Source organism: Rhodnius prolixus, unplaced genomic scaffold (genome assembly GCF_049639745.1).
Source record: "Rhodnius prolixus isolate KJV_2025 unplaced genomic scaffold, Rpr scaffold_1, whole genome shotgun sequence".
Classification (NCBI taxonomy): Eukaryota; Metazoa; Arthropoda; class Insecta; order Hemiptera; family Reduviidae; genus Rhodnius; species Rhodnius prolixus.
This window is the reverse complement of record NW_027411581.1, coordinates 60,143,466-60,170,416: the sequence shown is the minus strand read 5'-3', so window position 1 is coordinate 60,170,416 and position 26,951 is coordinate 60,143,466. Positions and strand designations below refer to the sequence as shown.

Here is a 26,951-nt window from a genome sequence, read left to right as displayed (position 1 = left end):
CTAAACACTGCAAATTGTATTACCGTCAAAGATTAAACATCTTTAATCTCTCTATACATTATTTTTATAAAATATTTAGGACTTGCAAAGTTATTTAAAAAAGAAGAGTACTCGATAAAATACTTTAAATTTATACAAAGACTTAATTTTTATATGCTTGCTTCTTAAGGTAATATTTTAGCTTTTTTGACTACATAACTAAACTAATTGGAGTTGAAATTAAATATGTATTCGGATTTATTACAAGATAACTGACCTTAGTAGTATTCAAAAGAAACTTTGCAGATACTTGGAAATGGATGAATCTAATTGAACAAATAATATTTTCCCATCATCATCTTTATTGCCATATTTTCAAAATCTTGAACACTTTTATAAACATGAAAGCAAGAAATTTCTTCCCTTCAGCTTCTCGCCGAGATTTTGACAGCTTTAAATGTAAAAGTGTTACACACTAGTACAAATGGTATACTGGTGCACACTGGTATCAAAAACGTAAGAAGCAATTGTACTTATATACATCAATGAATATTAATATTGTGGTTAAACATTCATCATAGAATCTACAATGACAAATTTAATACTTAGTAAAATCCCTAAAAATTAAATAACAGAGGTTTAATCCATGATAATTTGTTTTCTGTTACTACTTGGAACACCACCTATCATTTTCATCTATTACAGCGAAAAAAAATACGTTTGAAGATCAAGAATCAGTTTCATCAAAACATTCGACGAAATGAAAAGCAACGAACAACTCTCAGTCCGTTCGTAGTACAGACATTGTGTCCTGTACCATTTCTTCAAAGAAAGGAGAAAAACAACAAGTAACCGATTCCGTTGCTTTCTAACATATTTTCACCCGAAAAAAAAACAATTACTGCGACTGCAACTGATGATTCAATTATAAGATACACTCATTTGCACCGATTGGGTACGTGGTGTTACATGTTTCAGTCACAACAACATGTAAACTTCATTTTTGTAGGCAGCATTGGCATCTGCAAACTGATAATCTGAAACATGAAACCCCACAGTTGTTAAAGCCGCACTGCTAATACTAATCAGAAAATTTTTGAACAATGGAATCTGAGATAAGAAATCCAAACGTTCTGAAAAGATCAAAAACGTAACAAACAAATTTCAGTTACGTTCCATGGTCCAAAGTAATAACTGCAGTTACTATTTACAACTTACATGCCATTTCACAAAGTCCGACGGTATTTTCAGCATTCACCTCCCCCCTAACGGATTTGTCGGTTATTTCTAATGGATCTTCACCAAATCATGGTCTAAGGAAACTTTTTTGTTCCATTAGCAATCTCCTGTAACAGGTTTTAAATAATTAAAATATCGTTTTAAATTCAAATAAAATCAAAAATAAAGTAGCCTAAGGCTGTTTTACACTTCTAGTTTCAATACATTAATAAATAACTACAAAAAAAATAAACTTTAGAAAATAATTTACGGTATTATCAAAAAACATTAGGCAGTCTAATTCATGAGGTTGACGCTGGAAATTAAAGAAAATACTATTTTAAATCAGAAGCTGTAATGTTACAGCAATAAATCGCTTAGAAGTCAAGTATTGATATTCCCGGCAAAGAAAAAAAAAAAAATACATCCCTGATATATGTAAACTCAGTATGATCAGCTACTCTGATCATTCTTATTAAAGTGGTAATAAATCTACATGCAGTTAAGTTTTCAAATAACAGTGACTGATGCATAATTTTGCAAAGCTTAATTTTTGTTTACCCAAATGAGCTTTTTAAGGAATATCGCGATTAACTTTTTTTTTTTAATTTAGTACGTATATACGTACTTATTTAATCTACATATATTGCACACTATAATTTTCAAATGTGTACAAGAGGTTAAAATACAAGTTTGTGAAAGCCTGAAATACGTACGAGTTATCGGAGGGAGTTGAAAAAGGTTCAGCAGAGTGAAAAATCTGGGGCGGGTGCCGAAGATGAATATGTGCCAAACTTGTGGTATTTTCCAGCTCTAGATTTTTTAAGGGACCAAGAGATACAGGTTGCTCCTACATCTACAGTAGACCTCGAAGATGACCAGGAATTTGAAGAACCCGAGTTTAAGGTATGTAAATCGTCTTTAATTTTGTGTTGCTATTTGACAAGCCCAACAATAATATCTAAGTAACTTCCATTTTATTGATTTTAGGAAAGTGCTGAATCAATAATACCTAACTCTCGACGAGAATCACTAAAAAGGAAAAAAGTTGGCCAGCGTGATAAGATCATGATTGAAAGAAATAGCATATTAAAAGAAGCGGTGGAAAAAATGAACTTTGAAAAGGATGATGCAGCTATTTTTGCCGAAAGTTGGGCAGTTTCCTACAGAAAACTATCCCCAACTCAGCAATTATTTGCGAAAAAAGCAATTGATGAGATTTTAATTCTTGGACAACTTAATGTACTTAACTCAATAAATTACAATGAGAAAACTGACTACGACTTTGGTACCACTCTTTTGTCCAAATTTTTCTCTTTTTAGTAGGAGGCAAATCATCTTCACTCAACTCACTCAAAATTAAATACCTCAAGTATTCAGTCATTTTTTGATGTTCTCAACACAACAGCAAATAAAAGAATGATGTTGAAGAAAACAGTAGTCAAGTGTGTGGGCAACTACCTCAACATTGTTGACAACAATTGACGACCAAGTTTATGGTATGTGGGCCGCTTTAGATATTTTCTACAAATACTTCTAGATCAACAAATGTTCAAATAAAAATCCCCTTTATCTTATCATTTATCACAATTGTACGTTCTTCAAACGTTTAAATTGGATGCAGTTACATACAAAAATAAATGTTTCTATTGTTGCGCTGTACGCTTTAATACAATAATCAAAGACTTGACAACTGTAATCGCCGATTCTCAAGGATGTGGTTACTCCAGAACCTTCTAAAAAACGACTTCCTGGAAAACGTTTCAGTGTAGGCGACATTTTGGGGGTTAAATACATTATGAAGTTTTCAGAACCGTTGGAGCCACTTTCGAAAAAATCGCGAAAAATTGCAACATTGTCTTCGTAATGTCGTTAATGCATTCACAAATACTGTCTAAAACCTTCGTGCAGGATACGAAAATAGAGAACCAGAACGAAATACCAAAATTGAGATAATCTGTGACACGCAAAACGCAGGTATTAGCAATTTTGCATTAATTATTTAGTATGCTACACTAGTAACTATTTTGCAGTATAATTTCTCAAATACGAAAATGTGAAATTGCTATTTTATAAGAACTGCTGTTTTAGGGTATTCTCAATAATTAGCTTTTGTAGGTAAGCTAAATAAAACTGGAGCTTTTAAAACATACGTATGTATCTTAGAATCGTAGGAATAGAAACATATGTATCTTATCTTTTAGGACACTAAATTTTAAACCAAATCGTTGGAACCGCCACCGAAAAAAATCACTAATAACATACTCCACTAACATTTCAACACTTGCGAGATTTATAGAAACTTTTCTTGCAATTTTCTGTAGGGAGGTAAATAAAATATCATATTTAAAAGTATATTCTAATTGAAGAACCTACAGAGAATCATTAGAAAAGATCTACAAATTCTTAAGAGCCACTTTAGGAACACGATTTTTTTGTTGGCAATAAAATGAGAATTGTTAACGCACAACGAAGCACACAACCGGCAGACAGAAAATGAATAATCAAGAGTAAACATTTATAACTTGATGTCAATTATCAAGACAGAAATAGTAGCGAAGTTTCAAAATACATTGCTTAAAATTCAGAAAAAATAGCTCCTGAAGTATTTTTTTTTTATTTATAGTCACCTCTAACCTCCTGTAACTGCGTTGTATTTCATATATTCAAAGAAATTTTATGAGTTGAATAAAACAATCTCCGGCCATTTTTGTTAATTTTCTCTAAAAAATGGAACATCAAATCTCGAGACTGTTTACATGATTATCAGAACACAGAGTAAGGTTAGTATGTATAACCCATTTTAAAATTAACCTTATTGTGAGAGAGGATTTGTACTGACGTCAGCAGAATAATTTCTCTTTTAAAACAATGAATTATGTACTTATTTTTACTGTATGTAATGCCTACTGTACAAGCACCAGTTGTGAGCAAAGTACAAGTAAACAATGTCCGAGGAGAAGTAGATCTTTAGAATGCCTTCCATTGTAGTAGGCATTAGCCTGAGGATTTTTTTGTATTCATAAAATTCTACTTTTAAGGGTTTGTTTGAGAGAGTGATTGTGCTTTATTGTCCCGTAGTTGCAAGAAAAAAAAACTGCTGAATCTGATGATTTTGTTTCTCTCAAGGAGACATGATTGCTGCTTCTGCTTAGTTAGCAGTAGTCTTACAAACATATAATACGTAAGAATAATTATGTTCTTCGCCTTTAGTTATTCGTACCTTTTTTTTTTTATCAGTTTCCATTTATATATTGTTTAAATCAGACTTAATGACACTGCGTAATGGATGAAATTGCCTCTTAATACTTACCTCTACTTTACTCTTGTTTATTAAAATCTTTACATGAATAACTACATAACAATAGATTTAAATAGATCCTAAAAGAAAACAATTAAAATCCTTAGGAAAGCATATTAGTGTAAATATCAATTTTTTTTCAGCACTGTTCCATGAAATGGATCCTACACTTCTTTCCAGCTACGAAATTATTTATGAAACACTAACTGTAAGCGAAAGTGATACAGAAGCCAATGAAAGTACAGACAATTGTAGGTTCTTTGTCTTACTTATAAATGATTTTGTCAGTTAAAGGTATCATTTGATTCATTAATAATTTTTAATTTTAGGCGTTTCTACGAGCAAAAAGAAAGTGGATCGTGCAAGGAGAAAAGTGACTAAGAATTTCATTATTTGTCAACCTATTGGTAAGATTCTTTTCATGTTATTTATTATTTTCGTACTTTGTTAAGTGATTATTAAAATATACTATGGGTCCTATCGTCTAGTCTTCTAAGAAAACCATTGGAGTTGATCTATCTCTTGATTCAGTCCATTACGAGGGAAAGCCTCTAGGGGATTGTTAAACCTAATAGTTACAACTCAAATTCCTCTGCAAAGTATATACTGGCGAAAATTGGTAGCCAGAATTAGATCTTGTTGACTTGGCGATAGATAATTCAGAATTTAGGTACTATGAAGCGAAAGATCACTTGGCACGAGTGGGTTCGGATGAGTTTTCATGGGCCAAAACCTTTCCTCGACAACGCCTTATGACTGCAGTTAATTTAGAATGGTTGCACAACAGGTCACAGGAATAATTGGGATGTACCAAATAAGAAGCAATCGTAAAAGGCGGCCTTCGGATAATTTGTGACTTCTAACGGGTCATGTCAGATAAAAAGCCTGTAGAGAATGCATAGGTTTGAATGTAGACATGAGTGTGTAGGTTTGTCAGGAAGAAGTGGTTACAGTTCTGTATGAGGTTCGACAGAAAGAATTGGAAACAGCACAGCATGAATTGTAGAAAAGGTTGATGGTTCAGCTCTTCGGAGAAGAAAAATCCAAGTATTATTATACTTTGCCCAATAACCTTTCTCCTAAGTTTAATACAACAGACAAAACTGAAAGAGGTGTTCTAACTAGGCGTGCCGCAATGAACTCTCTCAACACAGTGAGTTGGGGTGTTGTGTGTTTAACTTTCAAATGTCAAACAGAGCTTGTCTGGGCCTCCTTGAGTAAGAACCAGTCTCTTGGTACCATATGAAAGGCCCCAAACTCTGACCTCATGACATTGGGTAAATCCCTCCGTAAGAAAGGCACTTCCCTGACCGCCTCATACTCGTTAGATTTCGTTTAATGGCGTTTTCATATAAGTAAAGCGTGAAGGAAGGAATCCTAAGAAATAACTCTTGAAAATAATTAGTTTTTTTTTTGTTTAGCAATGTATGTGAGAACTGAGCTTAGGTGTACATTTCTGTAAGCACCTTTAGCTTCCCTGTAAATTAATAATAATTGACAAATTGTCGTAAACTGATATATAGCTTTTATATGAAAGAATTTTTGTTTGACAAACGAATTTAGTTTCAGCCAGAGAATAAATTCATAACAGTATCAATAAACTTAATCATCCATTGTTTCTTCAAACAATTTAATTTCAGTAAATAAGAAAAATATCGTCAGCAAAGTTTTATTTAAGTGATGTTAAGTGTATTGAGGATTTAGGGAGTGTTTGTTTTGTTTTCAGTTCCTTTTTTTACTTTTTGTTGAGTAATATGTTTATAAATGTGTATTTCATTATTATTTTCTTATTGGATTAGGCACATATTAAGTTGCTAGTGAAGAATCGGATCTATGCTGTTATTAATTTTAATGCCGTTTCTGTAATTTTGTGTTTTATCGTTTGTGTAGTAAACTGGGATAACCCAAGACCTTAATAGAAGTGGCTTATCCATTCAAGAATTCACTGTCTTCATCTATCGAGTTCTCAAAATGAGTGCAAAGCTGCGGACGGGACATTCAAATTTCGAATAATTTTGATATGTCAGGCTGGAATAGTTAGATAGTTCACTTCTAAAATAACAGTTGTAATTTTCCTCTAGTTTGAAGTGGATAAATATTAGCTCTTGTCAAACTTTGTGTGTCAGCTCTATTATTATTATTTTGTTCTAAGCAAGAACTTTATTACTGAAAAAGTTGCTGATTCTTATCTTACTAATAATAAGTACTGTACAATTTTTTTTTTAAATAATTTTAAGAAAAAATAACTCAGAATTGATTAATTTATTCATTTTGTGAATTAAATACTTTTTTGCCCGTTAGGAGGTATGTTATTTTCAAAGCGATAATTATAATAACAGATTATGCAGTTTATTAATACGTGCGTATTTTCATTTGAAAATTATATATTTGTATATAATTAATTATGTGTACCTTGCGCTAACCAATTGCGCAATTAGGGCTAATTAATTTACTTGAACTAAATTTAGAGTTTCCTGGAATGAGAAAAATAAGAAAGGCTTTCTCATATTGGTTGTAAGCCGAATATCTACTGTTACCTTCTTGTAAACAATGTTATAGTAAGATGTTAAACTTAGGGTTGTCACCGATTTTTCTGTTATTATTTAGCTCAAAATAATCTTTTAGTGTTAGAATTTCAGAGTTCGAGGAAACTAACAAGCTTAATTGCTGTATTTAGTGAAAAAATACCTAATTTATAGGAGCACCTATTTTGTGTTCTTTGAGATTTGGGTTGTCATCAGTAATCATTTAGTCCCTGTTTTTTTATTCATTATTCAATATGAGTGAATCGAAATTGCCGAAACTTCGTAAAAAGATAAAAAGCCAAGCAAGAGAAATAATTTGGCGTGTTAATAGATTTATGAAGAAAGAATCCAAAAAGCAAGGAAGCAATTTATTTTCAAAAAATAGTGTACAATTGACTTCTATAGCTTGTGGAGTCTCCTCTGAGACCGTCGAGTTTATTATTAAAGAAAAGTCATTGCACAAAGGTTAGCTGTTTAAGAAAATATATAATAAATTATTTTGTTATTTAGGAGTAATTTTGCCAGTCTATCTCTAATCGTGTTTGCCTGTAAAAGAACATGTAATAAGCATGCAATTCGTACATTATAGAAATATTAAGAGCATGACATTAGAATTAATACTTAAAATCCAAAGGTTAGCTCATCTTACACACGCTTTTCAATAAAAAAAAATCCCAAGTTTTTGAGCTAAACGATAATTATAATAACAAATAATACAGTTAATTGATAAGTATCTATATGCTTATTTTCATTTGAAGGGTTTCCAACGGAGAAGTTGCAAGAAGAAAAAAAGGAAAAAGATTGGTCTAGCGTGGGTAAGTATTTTTTATATTCTTTTTTTGGTACCTTATAGTTTAAGATTATTATAACCCTCTCTTAGAATTATCTCATAGCAAAGAATATAAAAAATAATTGGTGTTTTATTTTATTAACCTCAAGCATTCAAAAAATTGTAGATAACCTTACATTTATTGCGCAAAAAAAGGTAATCACTGTTAAGAATAAAATAATTACCGAAAATTAGAACTCATATTAAGATCATCACATCTAAAACACAGTAAACAGCCCTAATAAAAAATATAATATTGTACAGAATGAGCAAATAAAAAACTGCATGTTTTAAATTATGAGAATTTCTACTACTAACAGTCGACCTAACATCAAAAAAATTAGTTAAAAAGTAAAATTGGAAGTTCTTAAATTAAGTCGATACTTACTTTAAAGCTGTCCAAGAAATGAATGTAATGTAATAAAATCATTGTTTTGTGTTAATTTAGTGAACTACGTTGGAAATTGTGGCCCTTCTATGAGTACTATTCAGAAAGTAATTGAGAAAACTGTAGATAGAGTTTTATGCGAAGATCTTCCCTTTAAGCATAATCGAGAGGCTGATATATTGAGGACAGTTGAAAATTATTGTCCTTATTGCAACTTCAGCACACTGTCAAAGTAAAAAAATTTAATTATTACATATGATGTGTCTAATAGCTTGTATGTAATTTGAGATTTCCAAAGTAGTCAAAAGTGTATATGTTTTAATATATCAATAGTTTGACTGTCCAATTTTGCAGATATCTTAATTTAAACAAATAAAAATTAATGAAAAATATTTTTACGCGAAATTTTTAGAAGTATGTAGTACGAGTAAGCTCCAAAAGCAAAAGTACCCGGTTGTCGAGAGTTATGAAGGAAATACTGGGTACTATGCTGCACGAAACATTGGCGCAGTTTTGCTCAGGAATCGTCCTTATCAATCATTCCAACTGAACTTAACTAATTATGTTATGGGGCAGTTATTTGGCCCAAGAAGAATTTTAAATAACTTAGGCCCCTTCCGACATATGAACAGAGTTTTGAATATGAATGAAAACTGTTGGTGGGACATTTATATAAGGATTGATAATACTGCGCGAATTACGCATGTATAATACACGCGTACGATAATTTTTTCACCATTTTCTATAAAAGATAAGATTTTCTATTTTTCTTGAAAATGGACTTAACCTCATTAAAAAATAATTTTGCTCTGTAACACAGATCAAATAGGTTTCCATTAAATGGAAACAAGCAAAAGTTCGTTGAATTGATTATAATTATTAAAAATAACATTTCAAACATCCTCTATTCAGAGACAACATTTTGGTGGTTTTTCAACAACAGTTTGGGATATCAATAGGTGGCAGACTCTTTACCATGACGACCACGAGACCAATCCTGATTCTCTTACGATTTTTCATTTAGGGATTGTATCAAAAACACTGTTTATTTTCAAAAGATACATGACCTGTACTTAGAGCCCTTCAGTCGATGAGCATCTCTTACTCCAAAAAGAGTCGAAATCTGTTTGAAAAATATGGTTTTGAAGCGCTGTGTAGTCTGTTGGGACTTACATTTCAGAGCTCGGTAGATTTTTGGGACGACTTCGATATCTAGAGGTTTCGGTTTTAAATAGAAATAATTAAAATTTTTTTTAATAAATGTTTTCTAAAAGCAATCAATAATGCACGACTTATGAAAATCAAGCATGAACAAAATAGAAATCGTTGATAAAACATTTTATTTTTAGCTTAATTTTTCTTTTAATTATTTTTTAATTTTGTGTTTCAGGTTTATGTTTAAAAAGCATCTTGCTTTGCATGAAAATAAACCTCACTTGGTTTTTTCTCAGGTTAGACAGTAGCACTAAATGTTTTTATCACTAGTTTAGAACTTTTTAATTTTAGGGATACTTGACTTAATTAGTTTTGCAAGAAATTAGATTAGAACAATTGAATTGATTCTGCTGTTATTAGCGTTATTCAATTTCATTTCGCACTTACATATCTATTAGTACTGTTTTTTTTGTTTTTTTTTAATTTATTAAACTTCTTTTATTTTCTTTATAATTTTTAAATAATTTGTAATTTATTTATTTTTCAAACTTACATCCATCAACACCCATAACTGTTCTGTTTAGGATGTTTCAAGAAACACCCACATTGAATCCGAGGCTGATCTTAAGGAGAAATTATATCAATGTCCTAAGTGTTCAGATTTATTCAGAACAGACACTGCATTGAAATACCATAAATGTGTAGATACTATTTTATCAGGTAATTTAATTATTTGTTTTCATAATATAACTTTCTTTCATTTCATTATTTACATTAACTTACTGCTTCGTGAATTCCTGTAAATTGTTTACAATATTAATACCATATCAGGATAGTTGGAACAATTAATTTGAGTATTTCAATAATACCTTATTTATAGCAAAATTGTTAATTGATTAAGTATTTATGAAATTCCGGCAACAGGAGGGTCAGGTGAGAAAAAGGATCTTCAACTAGCAATAATTATATAGATGAACTGAAAGATTCTCCATGAAGTTAAGTTGTTCATGATTGTAAGCAGAACTGTATTGAATCTTCACTACTTCTTTTTTTTTTCTTCTCTTATAAAGAGAAAAGTCTCAGGTAGGCGCCACGGTTGCCGAATGGTTAGAGGAGAGGCCTTCGCCTCATTGTGGTACTGGGTTCGACTCTTATTCAAGACCTGGTTTTTATTCAATGGTTAATATGATCAGTTTATAGAAAAGTACGAGTTTGTTGTACGTAAGTTTGCTAGTCGCCTCCGTCCAAGTTTCCAAATTCGTAGTTGGACGTAAAGCCCTCCTTTTACTTTAGAAATAGGTTAATAAAAATGCAGTTTGAAAAAGAGCTCGCAGTTTATATACACTGTAGATCATTCCTTATAATTTCATCAAGTGCACTTCTTTGTATTTCAGTTTTTAATGCACTTTAAAGTAAAATTTTTAATGTATTTTTTTATAATTATAATTTTTTTTTTTTCCAAAATCGTTGCAGTTGGACCTTCACAATTGCAAGAAAGTGGGATTTCTTCAAACTTTGGTAATAATAACTGCTAAATAATAATAAATATAATTTTCTGCTAAATGAGATATAAATATTCATGTAGTTTATGTAATGTAAAAAAATCGTATTTTAAGTACCGATTGTTTTCAGACACTGTAGCAGAAAAATATGGAGTAACAGCTTTAGAATGTGCATTAAGATTTCTAAACCAAAAGCCTATTGATTTGGATTTAACGAAAGAACAAGTAGTTCCTGTAATAGATGAAGATGCGAGATATTCAGGTTACAAAAGTGTAAATAAATTTATAGAAAATAAGGGAGATATTTTCATATTTTTGAAGTGAACTAATGTTAAAAGTTTTTTTATTTTTTACTTTCTTTTACTCTGTGGGTAAGGTGTTGCTATGTCAAATTTTCTATTCTGAGTTTTTTTTTTTATTCTATTCTGAGTAAAATTCGTTTTGGATTTTTCTGGGTCTCAAGAAGTGGTTCTTATTTATATTATAATTATTATTTCCTCATCGCAAATTAATTTTTTGCCTAATACAATAGATAGTGGTCGATTTGAAGCTTTAAGTGGTTCCTATTTTAACAATTAAAATAATATTGAAAATTATTTTTATTTTTACCTACACAGATAGTTTGATTGTTTTTAATGATGTTTTTGCAGTTTTTAATAAAGATCAATACATGACCACTCTCTTAGATAATAAGCTGTGTAAACTAGAAGAAGCTGTCGAAGAATTGAATAGAACAGTCAAGGCGCAAAATAATTTTAATGGTAAATTTATTTTAATAAATAAATACATAAAATGGCACAGTTTGGCCCAATGTATTTGTATTGTGGAGAAGTAGACGCGGCGTACTAAAAGCTATCTCATTAGCTGTTCTTAGATTTTCTCTTTCTAAGAGATTCAACTCCTGATTGCTCCAGCAATGGATAGTTTTGCGTGCAATGGCTAAATGCCAGTAATCTCAGATGTTCCGCTTCTAAATTAAGGAAAACAAAAATAATAATTACTGTGTTTTATTCCTGCCCTGATACAATGCTAGACTATTTCAAGGATTTTAACTAAATTATTTAATTGTTTAAAACGAAAAGTAATAATTTATGAGAACTGTATAAATAGTAAAGAGGATCGTAGAAAAGATTCTAAATTCGCATTTTTTAGATGAGGTAGTTTTCTAGATTTTCTAGTATTTCACGTTGCAAACATGCTAAACACATTCCTGCCTTGAGAAGGAAATGCCCTCTTTCTTGTCTCTGTTTAATTATTCGGTACTTAGAACCCCACTCAAGGCTCATCCAGTTCTGCAAGTGACCACTGGTCAATTTCAGTTTAATCGGCCTTTTTTTAGGAGCGTTTTCTGTGCTCAATGCTGCACTGAGGATGTTTTTAAAAACGCCAGTTCTACATAACATATTTTGAAAAACGTCGAGGAAAGGTCGATACTATCAGAAATTAATTTTTCTATGAAGGATAAAACAACGACTTTGTTAGGAGCCTGAGCAGTGGAATTTGTTAAAGATGGCACCTTGTAATCTTTTCTCTTTGATCAACGGCAAATTAGTTTCTCTAAGTTCTGATTTCTTTCACAATGTAACTCACTACTTTTATTAAACACTAACTTTTGCGTTCATGCAATAATTACCTTAAAAACTTGACTGAAGACACAAAAATCTGAGCCAAAGTAAACCTTTCAATTGATTTTTTTATGCCTTGTGCCAATAACAATATAGTTTGAACAATTAATGTGTTTTTAATTTTTTGTTTTCTAAAATTTTCTTCATTTTTACAATTTTCTTTCAGTTTGTACAAGCAGTAGGTATCAGAAGGTTAAAGAACAAAAACCTAAGCAGAAGCATTCCTCTCTAATGACAAATAATGATTTCTCTACCACTCCCACGGAGGTTGAAGAACAAAAAGTTAAGCAGAAACATTCCCCTCTGAAGACAAATAATGACTTCTCTACCACTCCCACGGAGGTTAAAGAACAAAAAATTAAGCAGAAACATTCCCCTCTGAAGACAAATAAAAATATCTCTATATCTGCCAGGAATGCAGTACATGCGAAATACTTACGTCAAATACTTGGTAATTATCTTAAACTTTTTCTAGTAATTATATATCCTTTTTTAAAGAGTTTTTTAAAATACATAAGTAAACAAGCAATTAGTTTCTTTTCTAAAATTCTGACTTGTATTAATTAATTATTCTCTTCTGAATCTCCACAGAGGAACCAACTGACATTAAAGCAGATTCTAGTCCGCTAGTAGAAGCCTTTAAACAAAGTTGTTTTAGTTTAACCAGAAAAAGTAAGCTGGGTCTAATAGTGTTTATATTTAACTTATTTTTCGGAATCCAGAGATCTTTTATAATTTTTTTTTTTTTGTTTAAAGTAATTTATACCGAAGATTTGTCCTTAGAATAAATAATATTTTGTGAAAACTTCCATCGTTTTTAATTTGTCAGAAAGAAATTTTGTATTTATTTATTTTTTAATTACAGATAAATCTGGATTGACAGATTTGAATTCTGAACATGTAATTGTCGAAGAGAAAAGAAAAATTGAAAACAATATCATGTGTGATAGAGCCTATGAAGATTTGGAAAGAACGATGGCCATGTTAACAGGTGAAGAAGAAAGAATTGATACAGAAAGTAAGATAGGTTATTAATTTAAATGCCTTTTTTGTTATAATTTGGTTTAAATTAAATATTTCATTTGAACTCTCAGTTTGTAATAACGAAATATCTTTTTATCTGAAGATGTTATTCAACGCAAACCAGCGCATTGATTTCTGGTAGCCAGAAATCTTTCTTTTATTTCACTTTTAACTTCCCTATCTCGGGTAAATATAGCTCCTAAGTACTTTAATATTTTCAAAAGCTGTTCCGTTTAGGTTCACGAACATAGATCGACTTATTCTACGATAGCCCAGAGGCTATCATGTACTTAGTTTTTTCATAGTTAACTTCAAACCCACACTTTAAACTCTTTTTTCTTATTGCTCCTAGCATTCTCCCAAAGCACATATAGTTCTTCCTAGAAATACTGCGTCTTCCACAAACGCCAAATATTTGTCTGGTTCGATTAAATATCGTACCATTAGGGTTTGTTTCTATATTCCTAATAACCTTTTCCAAATGTGATTAAACAGTATTGTGGAGAGAACACAGCCTTGTCTTAATATGGAGACATTGTGGGAATATTCTCCACAAATCTTAATTTTGGCAGCTGAGTTCAGAAGGCACACATCTTCACTAGATTAATTTGCTTATCCGGGATTCCAAACTCTTTCAGTATTTCAAGTATCCTATTTCTGTGTAGACTGTTATAAGCTCGTTTAAAATCAACAAAAATATTATATACTTTGTGTTTTCATGGTTCAGTCTCGTTACTAAAGTACGGTGTGTCAATCTATTTCTCCGAAAATCAGCCTGGTAATCGCTTAGTATTTTATCTGCATACTGCGTCAGTCTCCTAGCTATTATCTTGGGCATAATTTTATTCACTGCTGATAGCACTGCAATACCTCATAGTTTTCACAGAATGTCTTGTCTCCCTTCTTAAAAAAAAGGGGACATATTATTGCAACAATCCATTTATCAGGAATCCGCTTCCTTTCCTTAATCTTAGTTCAAATATTCTTTCCCACAATAATTCACCTCCTAATTTTAATAATTCGGCTACTATCCCTCCACTACCTGCTTTATTTTTCAATTATTTCCTCAGCCTCCTCTTTCTGAGGATATTCGACATAATCATCATTCAATACTTCTGAATCTTCTGTTACCACTACCTCCATATTTTTTGTACGCCTTCCTGTCGCATGCTGAACAAAGTTCGTCAGAGTATTCGGCCCACCTTACCTTTCTTGTCTGCTTCACCTCCGATCATTTCGCCACTCATTCCTCTTCAAATGTTTTAATCCCGCCATATACAACTTTTATTCTATTGCACTTTTCATCTTTCTCTATGATCTATCCTTTGTAACCTTCCCTGTTCGAAATCCCTCTTTTTTCTTCTAAATACTTTATTGGCTTCTTTTATTCTTTTTCTGCATTCCATGACAATTAATTTAGTTAAATCCGCAAAAAAAAAATGCATTCTTTTTTTTTTAAATTCCTATTTTACGTGTTGTTCTTATCTGTTTCAGATAAGGGTTCTCTAACTACTGGGAACAATAATATGAACAGCAATAATGAGAACCAAGACAAGCCCAGGGCAACAAGTAAGTTTATTTATTTATTGTTATAGTGGTCTTGTTTGCAACAAGTAAGTAATATAGTTCACTTAATAATCGCTTTTATCAAGTTGTATTATTTTACTTAGAATATAAATAATATATATAATTTTGTATATAATTTTATTTTTTAATTTTTATAGCTTATTAGAACAGTTTTAAATTTGTGCATGCTTTTTTAGCGTTGCGTATTTATTACATATTGTTGCTGAAAAAAAAAGTCAGTCAAAAAAATATCGCATCTATCTTTAACCAGCATTAAAGATCTAATAAAATTCGAAGTTAAGAAAAGAACAAGGGAAATATTTTTGTTAAAGTATGTTAGAGTTTCTTCCAGCACTTTAGAGCAAAGAAAATACTTAGTGACTCTGAAAAAAAATCTTTTAGTCATTTATGTATTTTGGTAGTTCAAGTTTTTTTTTATTCAGTTTTTTTTAGTTCCTAAATACAAAACCAAAAGAAGAGGCCATCCGTCCCCGACACCTAAGTTTAGTAAGAGTAAAGTCCGCCCGAAAAATAGACTTTGCTTTACTTTTTTAAAAATTCGTTTTATGTGTTGTTCCTATCTGTTTCAGATAAAGATTCTTCAACTGCTGCGAACAGTAAAATTAAAAGCAATGGTGAGAACAAAGACAAACTAATGGTAACAAGTAAGTAATTGTACATTTAATAATCTTACCAAGTTGTATTGTTAAGCAGCTTTAAACTTGAGCACGCTTTTTTTTAGCGTTACATATTTATTACATACTGTTACTGGAAAAATAAATCTCTCTAAAAAATACCGTATCTAGGCTTTAACCAGCATTAAAGATCTATAATAAAATTGAAAATTAAGAAAAGAACAAGTCTTGGGAAATATTTTTGCTCAAGTATATTAGAGTTTCTTCCAAAGGCGCTTTAGAGCTTTGTGACACTGAAAACAATGTTTTAGTCATATAAGATAGTTTGTTAAAGTTTTATTATTATAAAAAGAAAAAGCATATATTGGTAATTTGTGCTTATGTTTATGTACACAGTAAATAAAATAAAATTAAAAATTGTCTTAGGCGATTGAAATTTTTAGAAAATTATGTGACAAACATTGTGCAAAAAAATATTGCTCACTACAAAATTATATCTTTGTTGAGATTGAGTTTGATTCTTTAGGTAACAGTTCAAGACGTTCAAAATAAAATTCCCACTAGTAGTAATTATCTCTACGTTAAAGTATTACTGTTTTCAATGTTCACTGAATTCACTAATAAGTTTTGCAATTTTACATTTTTCTGTTTACGGCTGAAAAATCAATGCAATTATTTATATATGGTTAAACTTCAGAATTAGTTTTTACTAATACACCACAGAGCAACCGGTAAGCTAAGTATTTAAAAGTTCCAGCTGTTACTGATAAAATTTTGTCTAAAAGATACAACCGGGTACTGTAGTGAAATCGGAATTTGAATTTTCAAATTTTAATTCTATACGCTGATCTTATCTACTTACTCAAAACTCGTACTTTTCTTTGGAGACATAGTTAAAACGGATATTTCTTGTGAAAACTAAAAATCATAAATCTGTACTATCACAACTCTCGCTTATCAGGAGAAGAAAAAGTAAAATTATTAAAAAGTATTTAATTATTAAAGTAAAAAGTATTCAATTATTATTGTTCCGTATCTATATACTTACATATGTAATAATATATTGTTTATTTACTATAAATTTATTACCTTATCTTTTTTAGGTATCAAAAATATCAAAAAACGCTCTTCACACTGCTGTAAAATATGTGACTGTGTTTTCAACACTCATTTCTCTTTGAAGAATCACGAACGAGATGAACATTTTCCAGATTATTTTCTATGTAGACTCTGTGATTATAAAAGTAAAATAAAAATTGATCTTAAGAAACACTACCGTAAAAATCATAATAAAACTTATGCTAGGGTATTTTTTAAGTGAACCTAGAAAGACAAAAAAAAAAAAACCCAGTTCAAAAGATGTGATAACTAAATTTACTTTTAAATATTTTTTTTAATTGAAAATGTAGTTCTCTTAATTGTGTTTTTCTCTTAGTTTTTTATTGTTTGCGAAATAGCATTTTTTGGTATTGATTTATAAAACAACTTTTTGATTGTTTATTACTGAACCTATGATTAGAGTTCAGTGTTTTATTGTTTAATACTTTCTTTTGAGAACTAAAAAAAAAAAAAACTTTATTTTTTAATAGTTTATTAAGTAAATGTTGCCAAAGAATACTTTAAGAATATAAAAGATATAAAGTTTGATTTATCATCCTAAATATATGGTATAAAAATACTCTATTGAACTTTTTTAGGGTATTAATATACATTAAATGATCTCTATAAATATATGTGGACATAAAATAAATGTTTAAAGCCTGGGAAGTATTCTTTAAATAAGTGCATTTTCTTTAAACAAAAAATAAACATTTTGGCATAAAATGTTTTAAATCTTTTAGAACAAAGATATGTATGTGAGACTTCATTTCTTAATAAATGAAGATTTTTTTTTTTCTTTTTGTTTAACACCAGAGGAAATTCTGGCATTGAAAATTGTATTTTTATTTACTGCCATTTCAGTCCAACTCTTAATTACTGGTTACCAGCTCGAATTGGCTGCTTTTGGCATTCGGCGCGCTCACTAGAACGGTCTTTATCATGTAATTCCTCTTTTTTAATGTTTTTCAAGGTGTATGATTTAACTATATATTTATAGTTAATTGTTCCATGTTGCATTATTACATTGCTTGCTACTGAATTAAACATTGTAACAAGAAAATGTATTGTTGGACAACAACGTATTTTCATAAGTTAAAATTTCATTTGTTTTCAGCATTCCAAGATTAGATTTTTTCTTTTTTGTTTATTTAGTACAAATATGATGTATTATTATTTTTTTTTTAAATAAAATTATGTTTGTATTACTTTTTTAAAATATATATTTAAAATATATTTTATTCTAATTTTTCACTACATTACTACACTCCCTTACTACAAGAAGAAATTATAAGGTGAAAGAAATATTTATTTGAACGTTCCATAAAAATTGCAAAACAATAATAAATTTTAGCCCCAGATGTATACTAAGTTACTTTGTTACTGTTGTTTTACAATATTTTCTTAACTCTTATTTTGGCAATTGGGAAACCTCAATAAGCAATTTTAGTTACATATGTTACATCTCAACTATCCTACCATTTACCGTTAAGGACTTAAACTCTGCACTATCATGGTAAGTGAATCTGTCAGAAAAAATATTTGAGCGGAAGTAATTTCTTACTATCCAACAAGCTGCATTAATTTCTCTAAATTGGAACCTTCAGATCTACGACAGAATAACATTCCTTGCACTTTTCATAGAAACTGAATTTTTTAGATCGAAAATTTTGAATAGGTTATTAGTGGGAAAATAATTTCATTTAAAAAAAAGAAGTTATCCATCTTTTAATGTGGGTTAATCTTTTAAAATATTGAAAACTTCCTATACTTTCAATATAATACCAATCACAGAAATATGTACTTTCTTGATCAATAATTTTGAACCGCATAAACTGATTAAGCTGTCAATTTTGTGGTTTAGTACTGCATTTTTTTTAATTCACATAACGACCCTCTAAATTATGTAATATGGTTTTTTTAAAAATATTGATGCTAAACATTTGATGTTGGAGTGCCGAGCTATGTAGACAAAAAAAAACAGTACAAAATGCAGTTTACATGTTAATAACTAGAGTTTTAAACAGCTATCATATTTTTTCGATTGAGGAAGTTGAAATTCAATTTTTTTAAAAACTGTATTTAATGTTTATTAAAGAATCAATAATCTACCGGATAATGGGTTTAGTGAATCGTCACTTAAGTTTAATTAAACCAAAAAACATACAGGATTAAAGTTTAAAGGAGGAATTCAAAGCTTGGAAATTATGAAAGCAACCAATTATTGGAAGAACGTACAGCATCGTATATACACTACGAGTAGTACGGGAAATACTAGCATTTTCACGAATTTAAAATGATTCACTTTTTCTCAATGCGTAGTATAGCAGCTGGACACAAATAATAAAAAAAAATATATAAAAGAGGGGGAAAAATAGAAAAATAGTTCCCAATAAGTGTATTTTTTAAAATATTTTTCACTATCAATCATTTTTCTGAAAATTATTACATAAACAGACGTTTAAATTTTAGTTATTTAAAATATAATTATTTGAATAAAATGAACTTTTAAAACAAAAGAGTCTTCAAATAAGCTTGCGCAAAAAGTAGTTCCTCAATTCTTATTTAATACAATCATTTTTTGAATTTATTATAATATTTAATTCGTTTTATTGCAAAGTTGAGTTTGTATTTTATCAGAACGTATTTAAATTCGTGTTATTAAAAATACAGAAACTTTCACGTTGGCGGATGAATATTTGATGAGCTTTGGAGTGACGCTTGTTCGCCATTACATACGCTTGGTGGCTTCATGTAAAGGTCTCTCTTGTCCTGTGATACTTTTTATACTTTATATTATAGATACTATATAGGTGAGTGTTAAGATTTGTATATTTTTCACATTTTATAATAACATTACAATTGTAAAAGATGTTTTTATATTATTTAATTTCTTAAATCATACTGAAATAATCATATGGGGGATTTTAATGTTGGCCTCATTTTTGTTTCTTAATACTTGGTAGTCATGAGCGAGCACTTCTGCCTGAAATGGAACAACCACCAAACTACATTAGTATCTGTATTTGATAAATTATTGGAATGCGAGTCTTTGGTAGACTGCACACTTGCCGCCGATGGGAGATATATGAAGGCTCACAAAGTTGTACTCTCAGCATGTAGCTCATATTTAGAAGTGAGTATTTTATCAGGTGCTATTTTTTTTTGTTGTAAATCCGAACAAAACTGGTTATTTACTTTTACATTATTTTATTACAGGAAATATTAAGAAATCATGAAGATAAGCATCCAATATTAATATTCAATGATATAAGTTACAGTGAGTTAAAAGCCATGTTGGAATATATGTACAGAGGCGAAGTAAATGTTTCTCAGGAACAATTAAATACATTCCTGAAAGCGGCAGAGGCCCTAAAAATTAAAGGCTTAACAGATCAAGGAGGGGGCGGCAGTAGTGATGGTGGAGGACAGGATAATTTAAAAAGAAAAATGGGAGCAGCCCAAAGTAGAAAAACACAAAGTCCTGTATTGGGTATGACCCCAGTCGAAAGGCCAACTTCCCCAAAACGTAGGAAGCCAGCTCGACGCCAGTCTAGGGACGAAAATTTTCCAGGTGATTCAAATTCATGCGATACTGCTCCCACGCCGCCCCCATCCCAGCCACAGCAGGTCAATTCTATAGCTGCGAGGATAGAAGAAAAAGTTGCAAAAATTAAGAAAGAATCCGGGTCTACCCCATCGGGTGCAGAGCCACCTGGAGGTGCAGCTGCGCTTTCAGCTCTTGGTATGCTCCAACCAAAGACTGAGTTTCTTGAAGAATCCGGAAACGTGGAAGATTTAACATTGGAAGAGGAAGAAGAATATGGACCTAACCCTGGAACGTCGCAAGGATCTTTTTCGAGTCAAGGTAGATTCTTTATTATATATTTTTTTTTTTGTACATGTATTTTGGAAAATCGTGGTAATAAGGAGTGGAATTTAGAAAAGAGGCCATCGTAAATTTCTCTCCCCACCATAATATAGTTTCAAAGAAAGTCGGACTTGCTCCAAAAGTTCAAGAGGCGGGGCTAATGTCCCCACTTTTGCTCCCTCCTTTCCGAATCAATCATCTAGCGTGAATCTTTTGCAAATAATGTTACTCTTTTTTTTTATTAAGTTTATACGATAAAACAAATGTTAACGATAGGTTATTTATGGCGTCTAACACCTGATATGTATTATTTCAAATTAATACTAATATGAAATAAGTTATAAAAAAATTGAGTTCTAATTCTATAAAACTGGAATGCCATTCAAATTATTATGTATATTGAGATTTGTTTTCGAATTGACTTCACGAAGTTATTTAAAAATTTGTTGTAAAAATATTATATTTGAAGATTGAGCGTTAAACATCGATCGAATGGTTTAGGTGTAGTGAGATGGGTTATAAACAGAATTAAATTTTCAATTTCTCCTCAAAGTACTTAATTATTGGGATTAGTTAAAAATCAATTGTTCTATAAAACAAAACAAAAATCTATTTATAATTTTGTAAATTTTTTCTAGGTACTAATAGTAAAAAAATATTGTTAGTGTATTGCATCAAATGTAACATGCGTTTTTTTTTTTGTTTTTTTTTTTAATTTTTAAATCAGGAAAAAAAATCTCTAAATTCCTAGGGCTTCCTTTGCAGAAGATGTCAGAAATGTAGGTGCGTCTTACGTTCTGTGCCATACGGTTTCATGAAAAACTAGTAGTCGTGAGTGGGGGGAGAAACTGTTACCCTTGACATAATAATAGGTTATTATTTTTTTTAATTGGTGAACAATCAGAGCTAATATTTTAAGTATTCTCATTTTCACATTTAACACACGATACAACATAAATGAGCTGGAATTTCCTTTTAGAACTTTAAGTAGAAAGCAACTCACAAATATAATAAAGAATTTTATTGAGCAATAAATCGCCACAAAGTAAATAATTGTAAATTTTAAGTAACTTGCCCTGTCGACTGATCGTAGCCGGAAGTTAAATTTACGGCGCAGACTGGCAAAAGTTACGTTACTAATATCTATGATTTACGTTATTTTATATGTATATCAAAGAACCTGGTTTAACCGGCGAAAAGTCATGAGGTTATTACTTCTGCAGCAACATAAAAAAAAAGGACGTGGAATACTTAAATAATTTTTGGTACTGTTGCATTTGCATCCTAAACCATGGGATATATGTAATCTTAAAATATCTGTTAAAATGTTTTTCTTCCTGTCGTATTTATTGAAAAAAAAATTAAGTTATCAACGTAGTTTAGAAAACTCTTTCTAGACAAATAATTACTGCTAAGAATGGTAAGATTATTGTAATGTAGAGTTGTTGAGGCATTTTTACTTTAATTAATGGATTTCTAGAATTAGCAAGGGTTGCACCCAGCTGCTTGGTTCTAAGATAAGTTACACAATTCTTTCAGTCACTCTGTAGTTTCGGTGCAAATAAAAAATTACTAAGTTTAATGGCGGACTTTTAGCCAGTTTCTAGGAATTACTGGAAATAACAATTATAAAGTAATTAGAGTACTGGAGCATCTCCACTTCGTCCAAAAAAATAATGCAGTTATTTTAATTTTAAAAAATTGTATTTATACAATGATTTAAGCGTTGGCATTAGAACTATTTTTCTTTTTTCATAAAAAAAAAAAAAAAATTTTTACTTACAGAAATTGATTTAAAAAAAAAAAATTATACAACCTACTACCAAGATGATTCATTTTAATGTTTGTGCAAAATCGATTTTGAGGATTATTTGAAAAAAGGATGCCTTATTTTCTCTAACTGAATATCTTAAGTTCCAACTTGGTTCCTAATGGGAATATGTAAATTGAATGGTGAAAATGCTAAAATGAAAGGTTTTCTTTCAATAATTTTTTACCCCCAATAATAAGAGAGGTTTCTAGAATTATTATTAGAATCGAGTGCTCAAGGACTCGGGACCTGCGCTTAACGTGGCTTCAGTTACCTCCCCTCCCTCGTACTCCTAACTGTCCTTGGTATCATTCGAGTGTTTTTCTTTTTACTGAGAAACCGAACTTTTTAAAGGTACTAAGGATTGTAGCGCCACTATCTAATTTACTACTAATATTGTAACTTAGTATTCTCATACATTTGGTACAATTATACATACGGCAATAATAGTAACATAAATTCGGCTATTTAGAATTCGACGAGACTTTTAGTAAAAAAAAATTCAAATGTGAGTTTATCCCCAAAATTTTGTTTCAATTATGTCCAAATTTATTATGCACATTAAAAATACAAAAGAAAATAATTATCTGTAACCATTCTTATAAGATTTTCGGATTTTTTAATTTTTCTGTTAAATTGTTTTTTTTGCCAAAAATAACTATATGAAAACAAGATAACTATAGATAAATTTATCTATGGCAAAATTATTGTTTACTTCGGAGCATGAATAAAAGAAAAGTTGATCTTCGTGTTCTTGTTTAGTGTAGCGTATAACAAGCGTTATTTTTAAGGAAAATAACGGTGCCAGTAACGGTTTACTTGAGAGCTAGTTGCCTGTCCAACTTGTATGGGAACCAGCGCCTTTCACTCTGATGAAATTTCCTGTTATAATTATAGGGAAAATTTTCACATCTATCTGTACTGCTGCTATAACAGGATGTAGATAAAAATTAGATACACTAAAAGCTATCATTGCCTTACTTTATTTTTCTCAATTATAAAGTAGGATTGCACGTGTTTTTTTTTTTTTCTACTAAGAGCTTCATTTAACTGATTAATAATACTGTTATATGAAATAATGATTCGGAGTTAATTTGAGAATTGCAGTAACAGAAGATTATATTATCAGTTTTTCAGTATCTAAGAATTTGTACGAATGTTAGGAGCATGTTTCTTATTTATAAAAATATTCTTCAATGAAGTTGAGATTATTAATAAAATTTGTTACTAGTTCGAAATTAATATGATGGGTAAACCAATTATGGTGATTAGGTCATTAAAGTATCCTAAACATTGATTATTTTTTTAAATATTGTATACGTATAAAATTTTCTAACTTGATTTTTTTTAAACTTGTTTTGGCTACTTTCTCTATTTGCTTCAGCAGTTTAGAATCAACAGAAACTAGTGTAGAGAAAGTAAGCCGTGGCACATAATGGCGGTTTTCCCATTATATAGTCATTCAACGCATACTGCAAATTGTGACTTACCCTCTCCATTTTTTTTAAAAAAATTTTCTCTCTTGTGTCGCAGGAATACTGATTTTTCTTTGCAAAAATCCGATACACCTGTAACATAGAGTGTATAAAATAAGTAATATTTATAATAAAATTTCAATTTCGCATGGCATGTCAACCTTAGATAGATTAGACTAGGGAGGCTTCAAGGCCTACGCCACTGCGATCCCTTTGGATCTAATGTGGCTCCCCCTCACTCTAAAGCTCACCCTCCAGACCTGTCCTTTTAATCAGACTCTTGACGCTGAGAGCGGCTCTTGGGTAAAGCTCACAGGCCTTGGTTTTTCCTTCCCGAGAAGTAACATCCTTAGCCATACGAGCCCCTCGCACTGACACAACACGTGCTTAGATATCTATTAAAAGGTGTTTTCTATAGCATTTTAAGAATTCGAAAAAATTCTCGAAACATCTTCAAGAATCTAGAGAAATTTCTTGCCGATTACATAATTATTCCTCTATTCTGTTATAATCAGCTCTCTGTTCAGTTCCTCTTTTTTTGTGAAACCTCACATAAATAAGTAATGCAATGCCTATTTTTTTGTGCGCGAACTTGCCGTTGCAGTGGTGGAGAGTTAGTTATCGTACTAAAGTAAAAATTACTCATTCTAGTGAAACCTAATTCTAAACTAGAAATCGAACCCATTACCGCGATACATCTTGATCTTTTTGGGAGTTCACCTTTTACCCCTCGGCTACTGTGGTTCCACAATATCCCACGTACCATGATTTTTTCTGCTTTAAAAAAATGTAATTGCAAAATTAGCTTCCATGCAAAATGTAAGAAACTAAGTTTTTTTTTTTTTTTTCTTTTTCTCCAGACTTCAACAACTGGCAACTAGGAGATCCAACAAGTGATGAGGTCTTTATGGCCTCGCAACATGAACTCAATAATTCCGCAGGCAATTCACAAGGTAAGCATTCTGAGTCCACTTTGACTTGAAGGTTGTTAAATGGCACGTTGCCGTTCAATATTAGAGGGGGATAGCAAAAATGGCTTTGGTACGGGCATGGTTTGCTTTCCTCCGCCTAAGCACAATTTGAAACCTAATTTAAGACGAAAACTTAATAGGTAAGGTGGACAATCGCCGGTCTACCCAGCCTTTTTGCATGCGCGCCATTCGTGCTTTCGTGCATCTGTTTACGGCCTTTTATAACAAAACACAAACGTATAACACACTTGAAAGTATCATTGCACGTTACTGCCAGAATAATAGCCAGCAAGTACTTCTCTTAATTAATTTATAAATGCCTTATGGTAAGTTTTATTTGCTGCTTGGTAACTAAAAAGTAACATGGAATGATACTATATAATTTGTGTTGTGTGAGTGTATGTATGTGTGAGTGAGAGAGAGAGAGAGAGAGAGAGAGAGAGAGAGAATGATAGTGAATCAGTGAACAAATAAATAAATAAAAGGGTGAATAATATCCGAACGAAATTCCATGATCCGTTGCGTCAAATGTAAATAGCATTCGTCAATGCTATTCGCGATTCGTGAGTGTGAAGTATCTTAAGCTTCTCCTTATTTTCCTTTGCGAAAGGAAAGAAGGAACTTTAGCTTTACCACATCAATAAATCAAGTGTTAGTTTTTCATAGTGCTACTGTTTCAAGACTTCAGGGATCTAAAAAAGAGCTATTTGGCACCATAATTGGAGGTAGTATTATAAATAATTTATTTTACTATTTTGCGTTAATGGCAAATCTTTAAACCATTTGATGTTTTGTGCTCATTTAAACAAAAATTTAAAGCTTTTTAAATCTAAGTAACTAAGATGGTTTAGAAGTTTGCTTTATTTTTGTACTTATTTGTGAATGCAACAGGAGTAGAATGTTTATTACTAAATTACTTCGTAAAATTTAAATAACTTAAACTCCTAAAGTCTATAAACTCAATAATTTCTTAAATTTTATATTTAATTTTGGAAAGAGCAATTAAGATATATACACATTTTCTGGTAAATTTGAACTGAAGTAAAGAAAGTAATTCTACATATTTGTCATTAAAAAAAAAAAAATGTACAATCACTTTCTGTTCATAATGTGACCCTAATTATTAATTTAGCAGAAAGACAGGAATTCTAGCTACAGCAGTGGGGTTGATTTACTTAAAGGATCAAGTAGGTATTGAAGGTGAGGTAAATGTGAGTTTATTACAACTAATGCAATTTGCGTTATAACAGAAATTTACGAGGAGCAACAAGAAGCTACTACATATTTACAAAAAATAAAAAATCTAGATTCTTTATATTTAGTAACTTGGAACATTTTTGTTGCTCCTGTAAGATTTTGACTTTTTTCTGTTTTTCTTTCAGCGTCTCAAACCAGAAAATTTAATTTTCATTTAAGATAGAAATAGTTACTAGATTATTTTAATTATTTAAAAAAAATCGCTTGCGGTTTTCCTTCTTTGCGGGTTGATAATACGCAGGAATCCATTACATTAGCCGCTACGTGAAGCCTTCTGGAGACTGATCAAGAATAAGTGTGATGTGAAATATCACCTGTACACTGAATCGGTTCGTTCCGTGTTACTAGGGTTGTATTTTAGATTTGCTAGTGGTGCTTGCCAATGATCAGTAATTTTGAGAAATTTCTTATGTATCTAGAGCCGCGGAAACATTCGACATAGATTTAGTCATTGGCGTTACTAGTTTTTCTTTTAAGTAAGTATTGCGCAAGATTTCTTTCATGCTCAGGCAAATTAGAGGATTTTATTTGGGCAAAGGAGGTTACCGGATAACAGATGATCTTTAAACTGAAAGGGCGTAGTTTCTTCAAAGATTTCACGATTTTGAACAATTAAAACAGTTCCTCAGTGAAGACGCAGTATTCAAGTGGCAAATAATTGAGGTAAGATTACAAGTAGGTAAGTATCTAGGTTCTAGTATTACGTATTGTTTCGGGGGCTTA

At 30.8% G+C, this 26,951-nt stretch overlaps 3 protein-coding genes and 1 long non-coding RNA gene across 10 annotated transcripts in view; 2 read left to right on the top strand and 2 right to left on the bottom strand.

The window, feature by feature from the left end:
• The window catches only part of LOC141450276 (uncharacterized), a 152,330-nt gene that overhangs the window by 89,357 nt on the left and 36,022 nt on the right, over positions 1–26,951 (bottom strand). The gene's annotated exons all lie outside the window — the stretch shown is intronic.
• Positions 2,671–18,080, top strand: LOC141450205 (uncharacterized). Of its 6 annotated transcripts, none has more exons than XM_074120386.1 (16): positions 2,671–3,174; positions 4,642–4,749; positions 4,828–4,905; positions 7,782–7,838; positions 8,301–8,472; positions 9,631–9,691; positions 9,980–10,115; positions 10,869–10,913; positions 11,028–11,159; positions 11,548–11,658; positions 12,689–12,973; positions 13,114–13,194; positions 13,388–13,540; positions 15,040–15,114; positions 15,702–15,776; positions 16,850–18,080. In XM_074120386.1, exons 2-16 carry the CDS (start codon positions 4,656–4,658, stop codon positions 17,065–17,067), a joined length of 1,773 nt encoding a protein of 590 aa, XP_073976487.1. In that variant the 5' UTR covers positions 2,671–3,174; positions 4,642–4,655; the 3' UTR covers positions 17,068–18,080. The 6 variants fall into 6 exon arrangements, with proteins under 6 accessions (XP_073976487.1, XP_073976498.1, XP_073976477.1 ...); XM_074120397.1 differs by lacking the exon at positions 2,671–3,174 and adding an exon at positions 3,812–3,980; XM_074120376.1 differs by lacking the exon at positions 2,671–3,174 and adding an exon at positions 4,007–4,381.
• On the bottom strand, positions 7,240–8,379 carry LOC141450532 (uncharacterized). The gene is made up of 2 exons (XR_012456161.1): positions 8,241–8,379; positions 7,240–7,569 (listed from the first exon to the last, which is right to left on the bottom strand). It is a non-coding gene; the product is annotated as an uncharacterized lncRNA (long non-coding RNA).
• LOC141450188 (uncharacterized) overlaps positions 19,501–26,951 on the top strand; it is a 33,626-nt gene continuing 26,175 nt past the window's right edge. The window contains exons 1-4 of the mRNA XM_074120343.1: positions 19,501–19,657; positions 19,811–19,980; positions 20,064–20,712; positions 24,861–24,953. Of these exons, the coding sequence (XP_073976444.1) occupies positions 19,813–19,980; positions 20,064–20,712; positions 24,861–24,953 (910 nt within the window). The 5' untranslated portion in view covers positions 19,501–19,657; positions 19,811–19,812. The remainder of the gene's footprint in view (positions 19,658–19,810; positions 19,981–20,063; positions 20,713–24,860; positions 24,954–26,951) is intronic.

Coding starts and splice junctions, on each gene's coding strand:
- LOC141450205 (XM_074120359.1), top strand. CDS start 7,278: ATGAGTGAATCGAAATTGCCGAAACTTCGTAAAAAGATAAAAAGCCAA. Junction 7,489..7,781: donor AGAAAAGTCATTGCACAAAG/GTTAGCTGTTTA, acceptor TTTCATTTGAAG/GGTTTCCAACGGAGAAGTTG. Junction 7,839..8,300: donor AAAAGATTGGTCTAGCGTGG/GTAAGTATTTTT, acceptor GTGTTAATTTAG/TGAACTACGTTGGAAATTGT.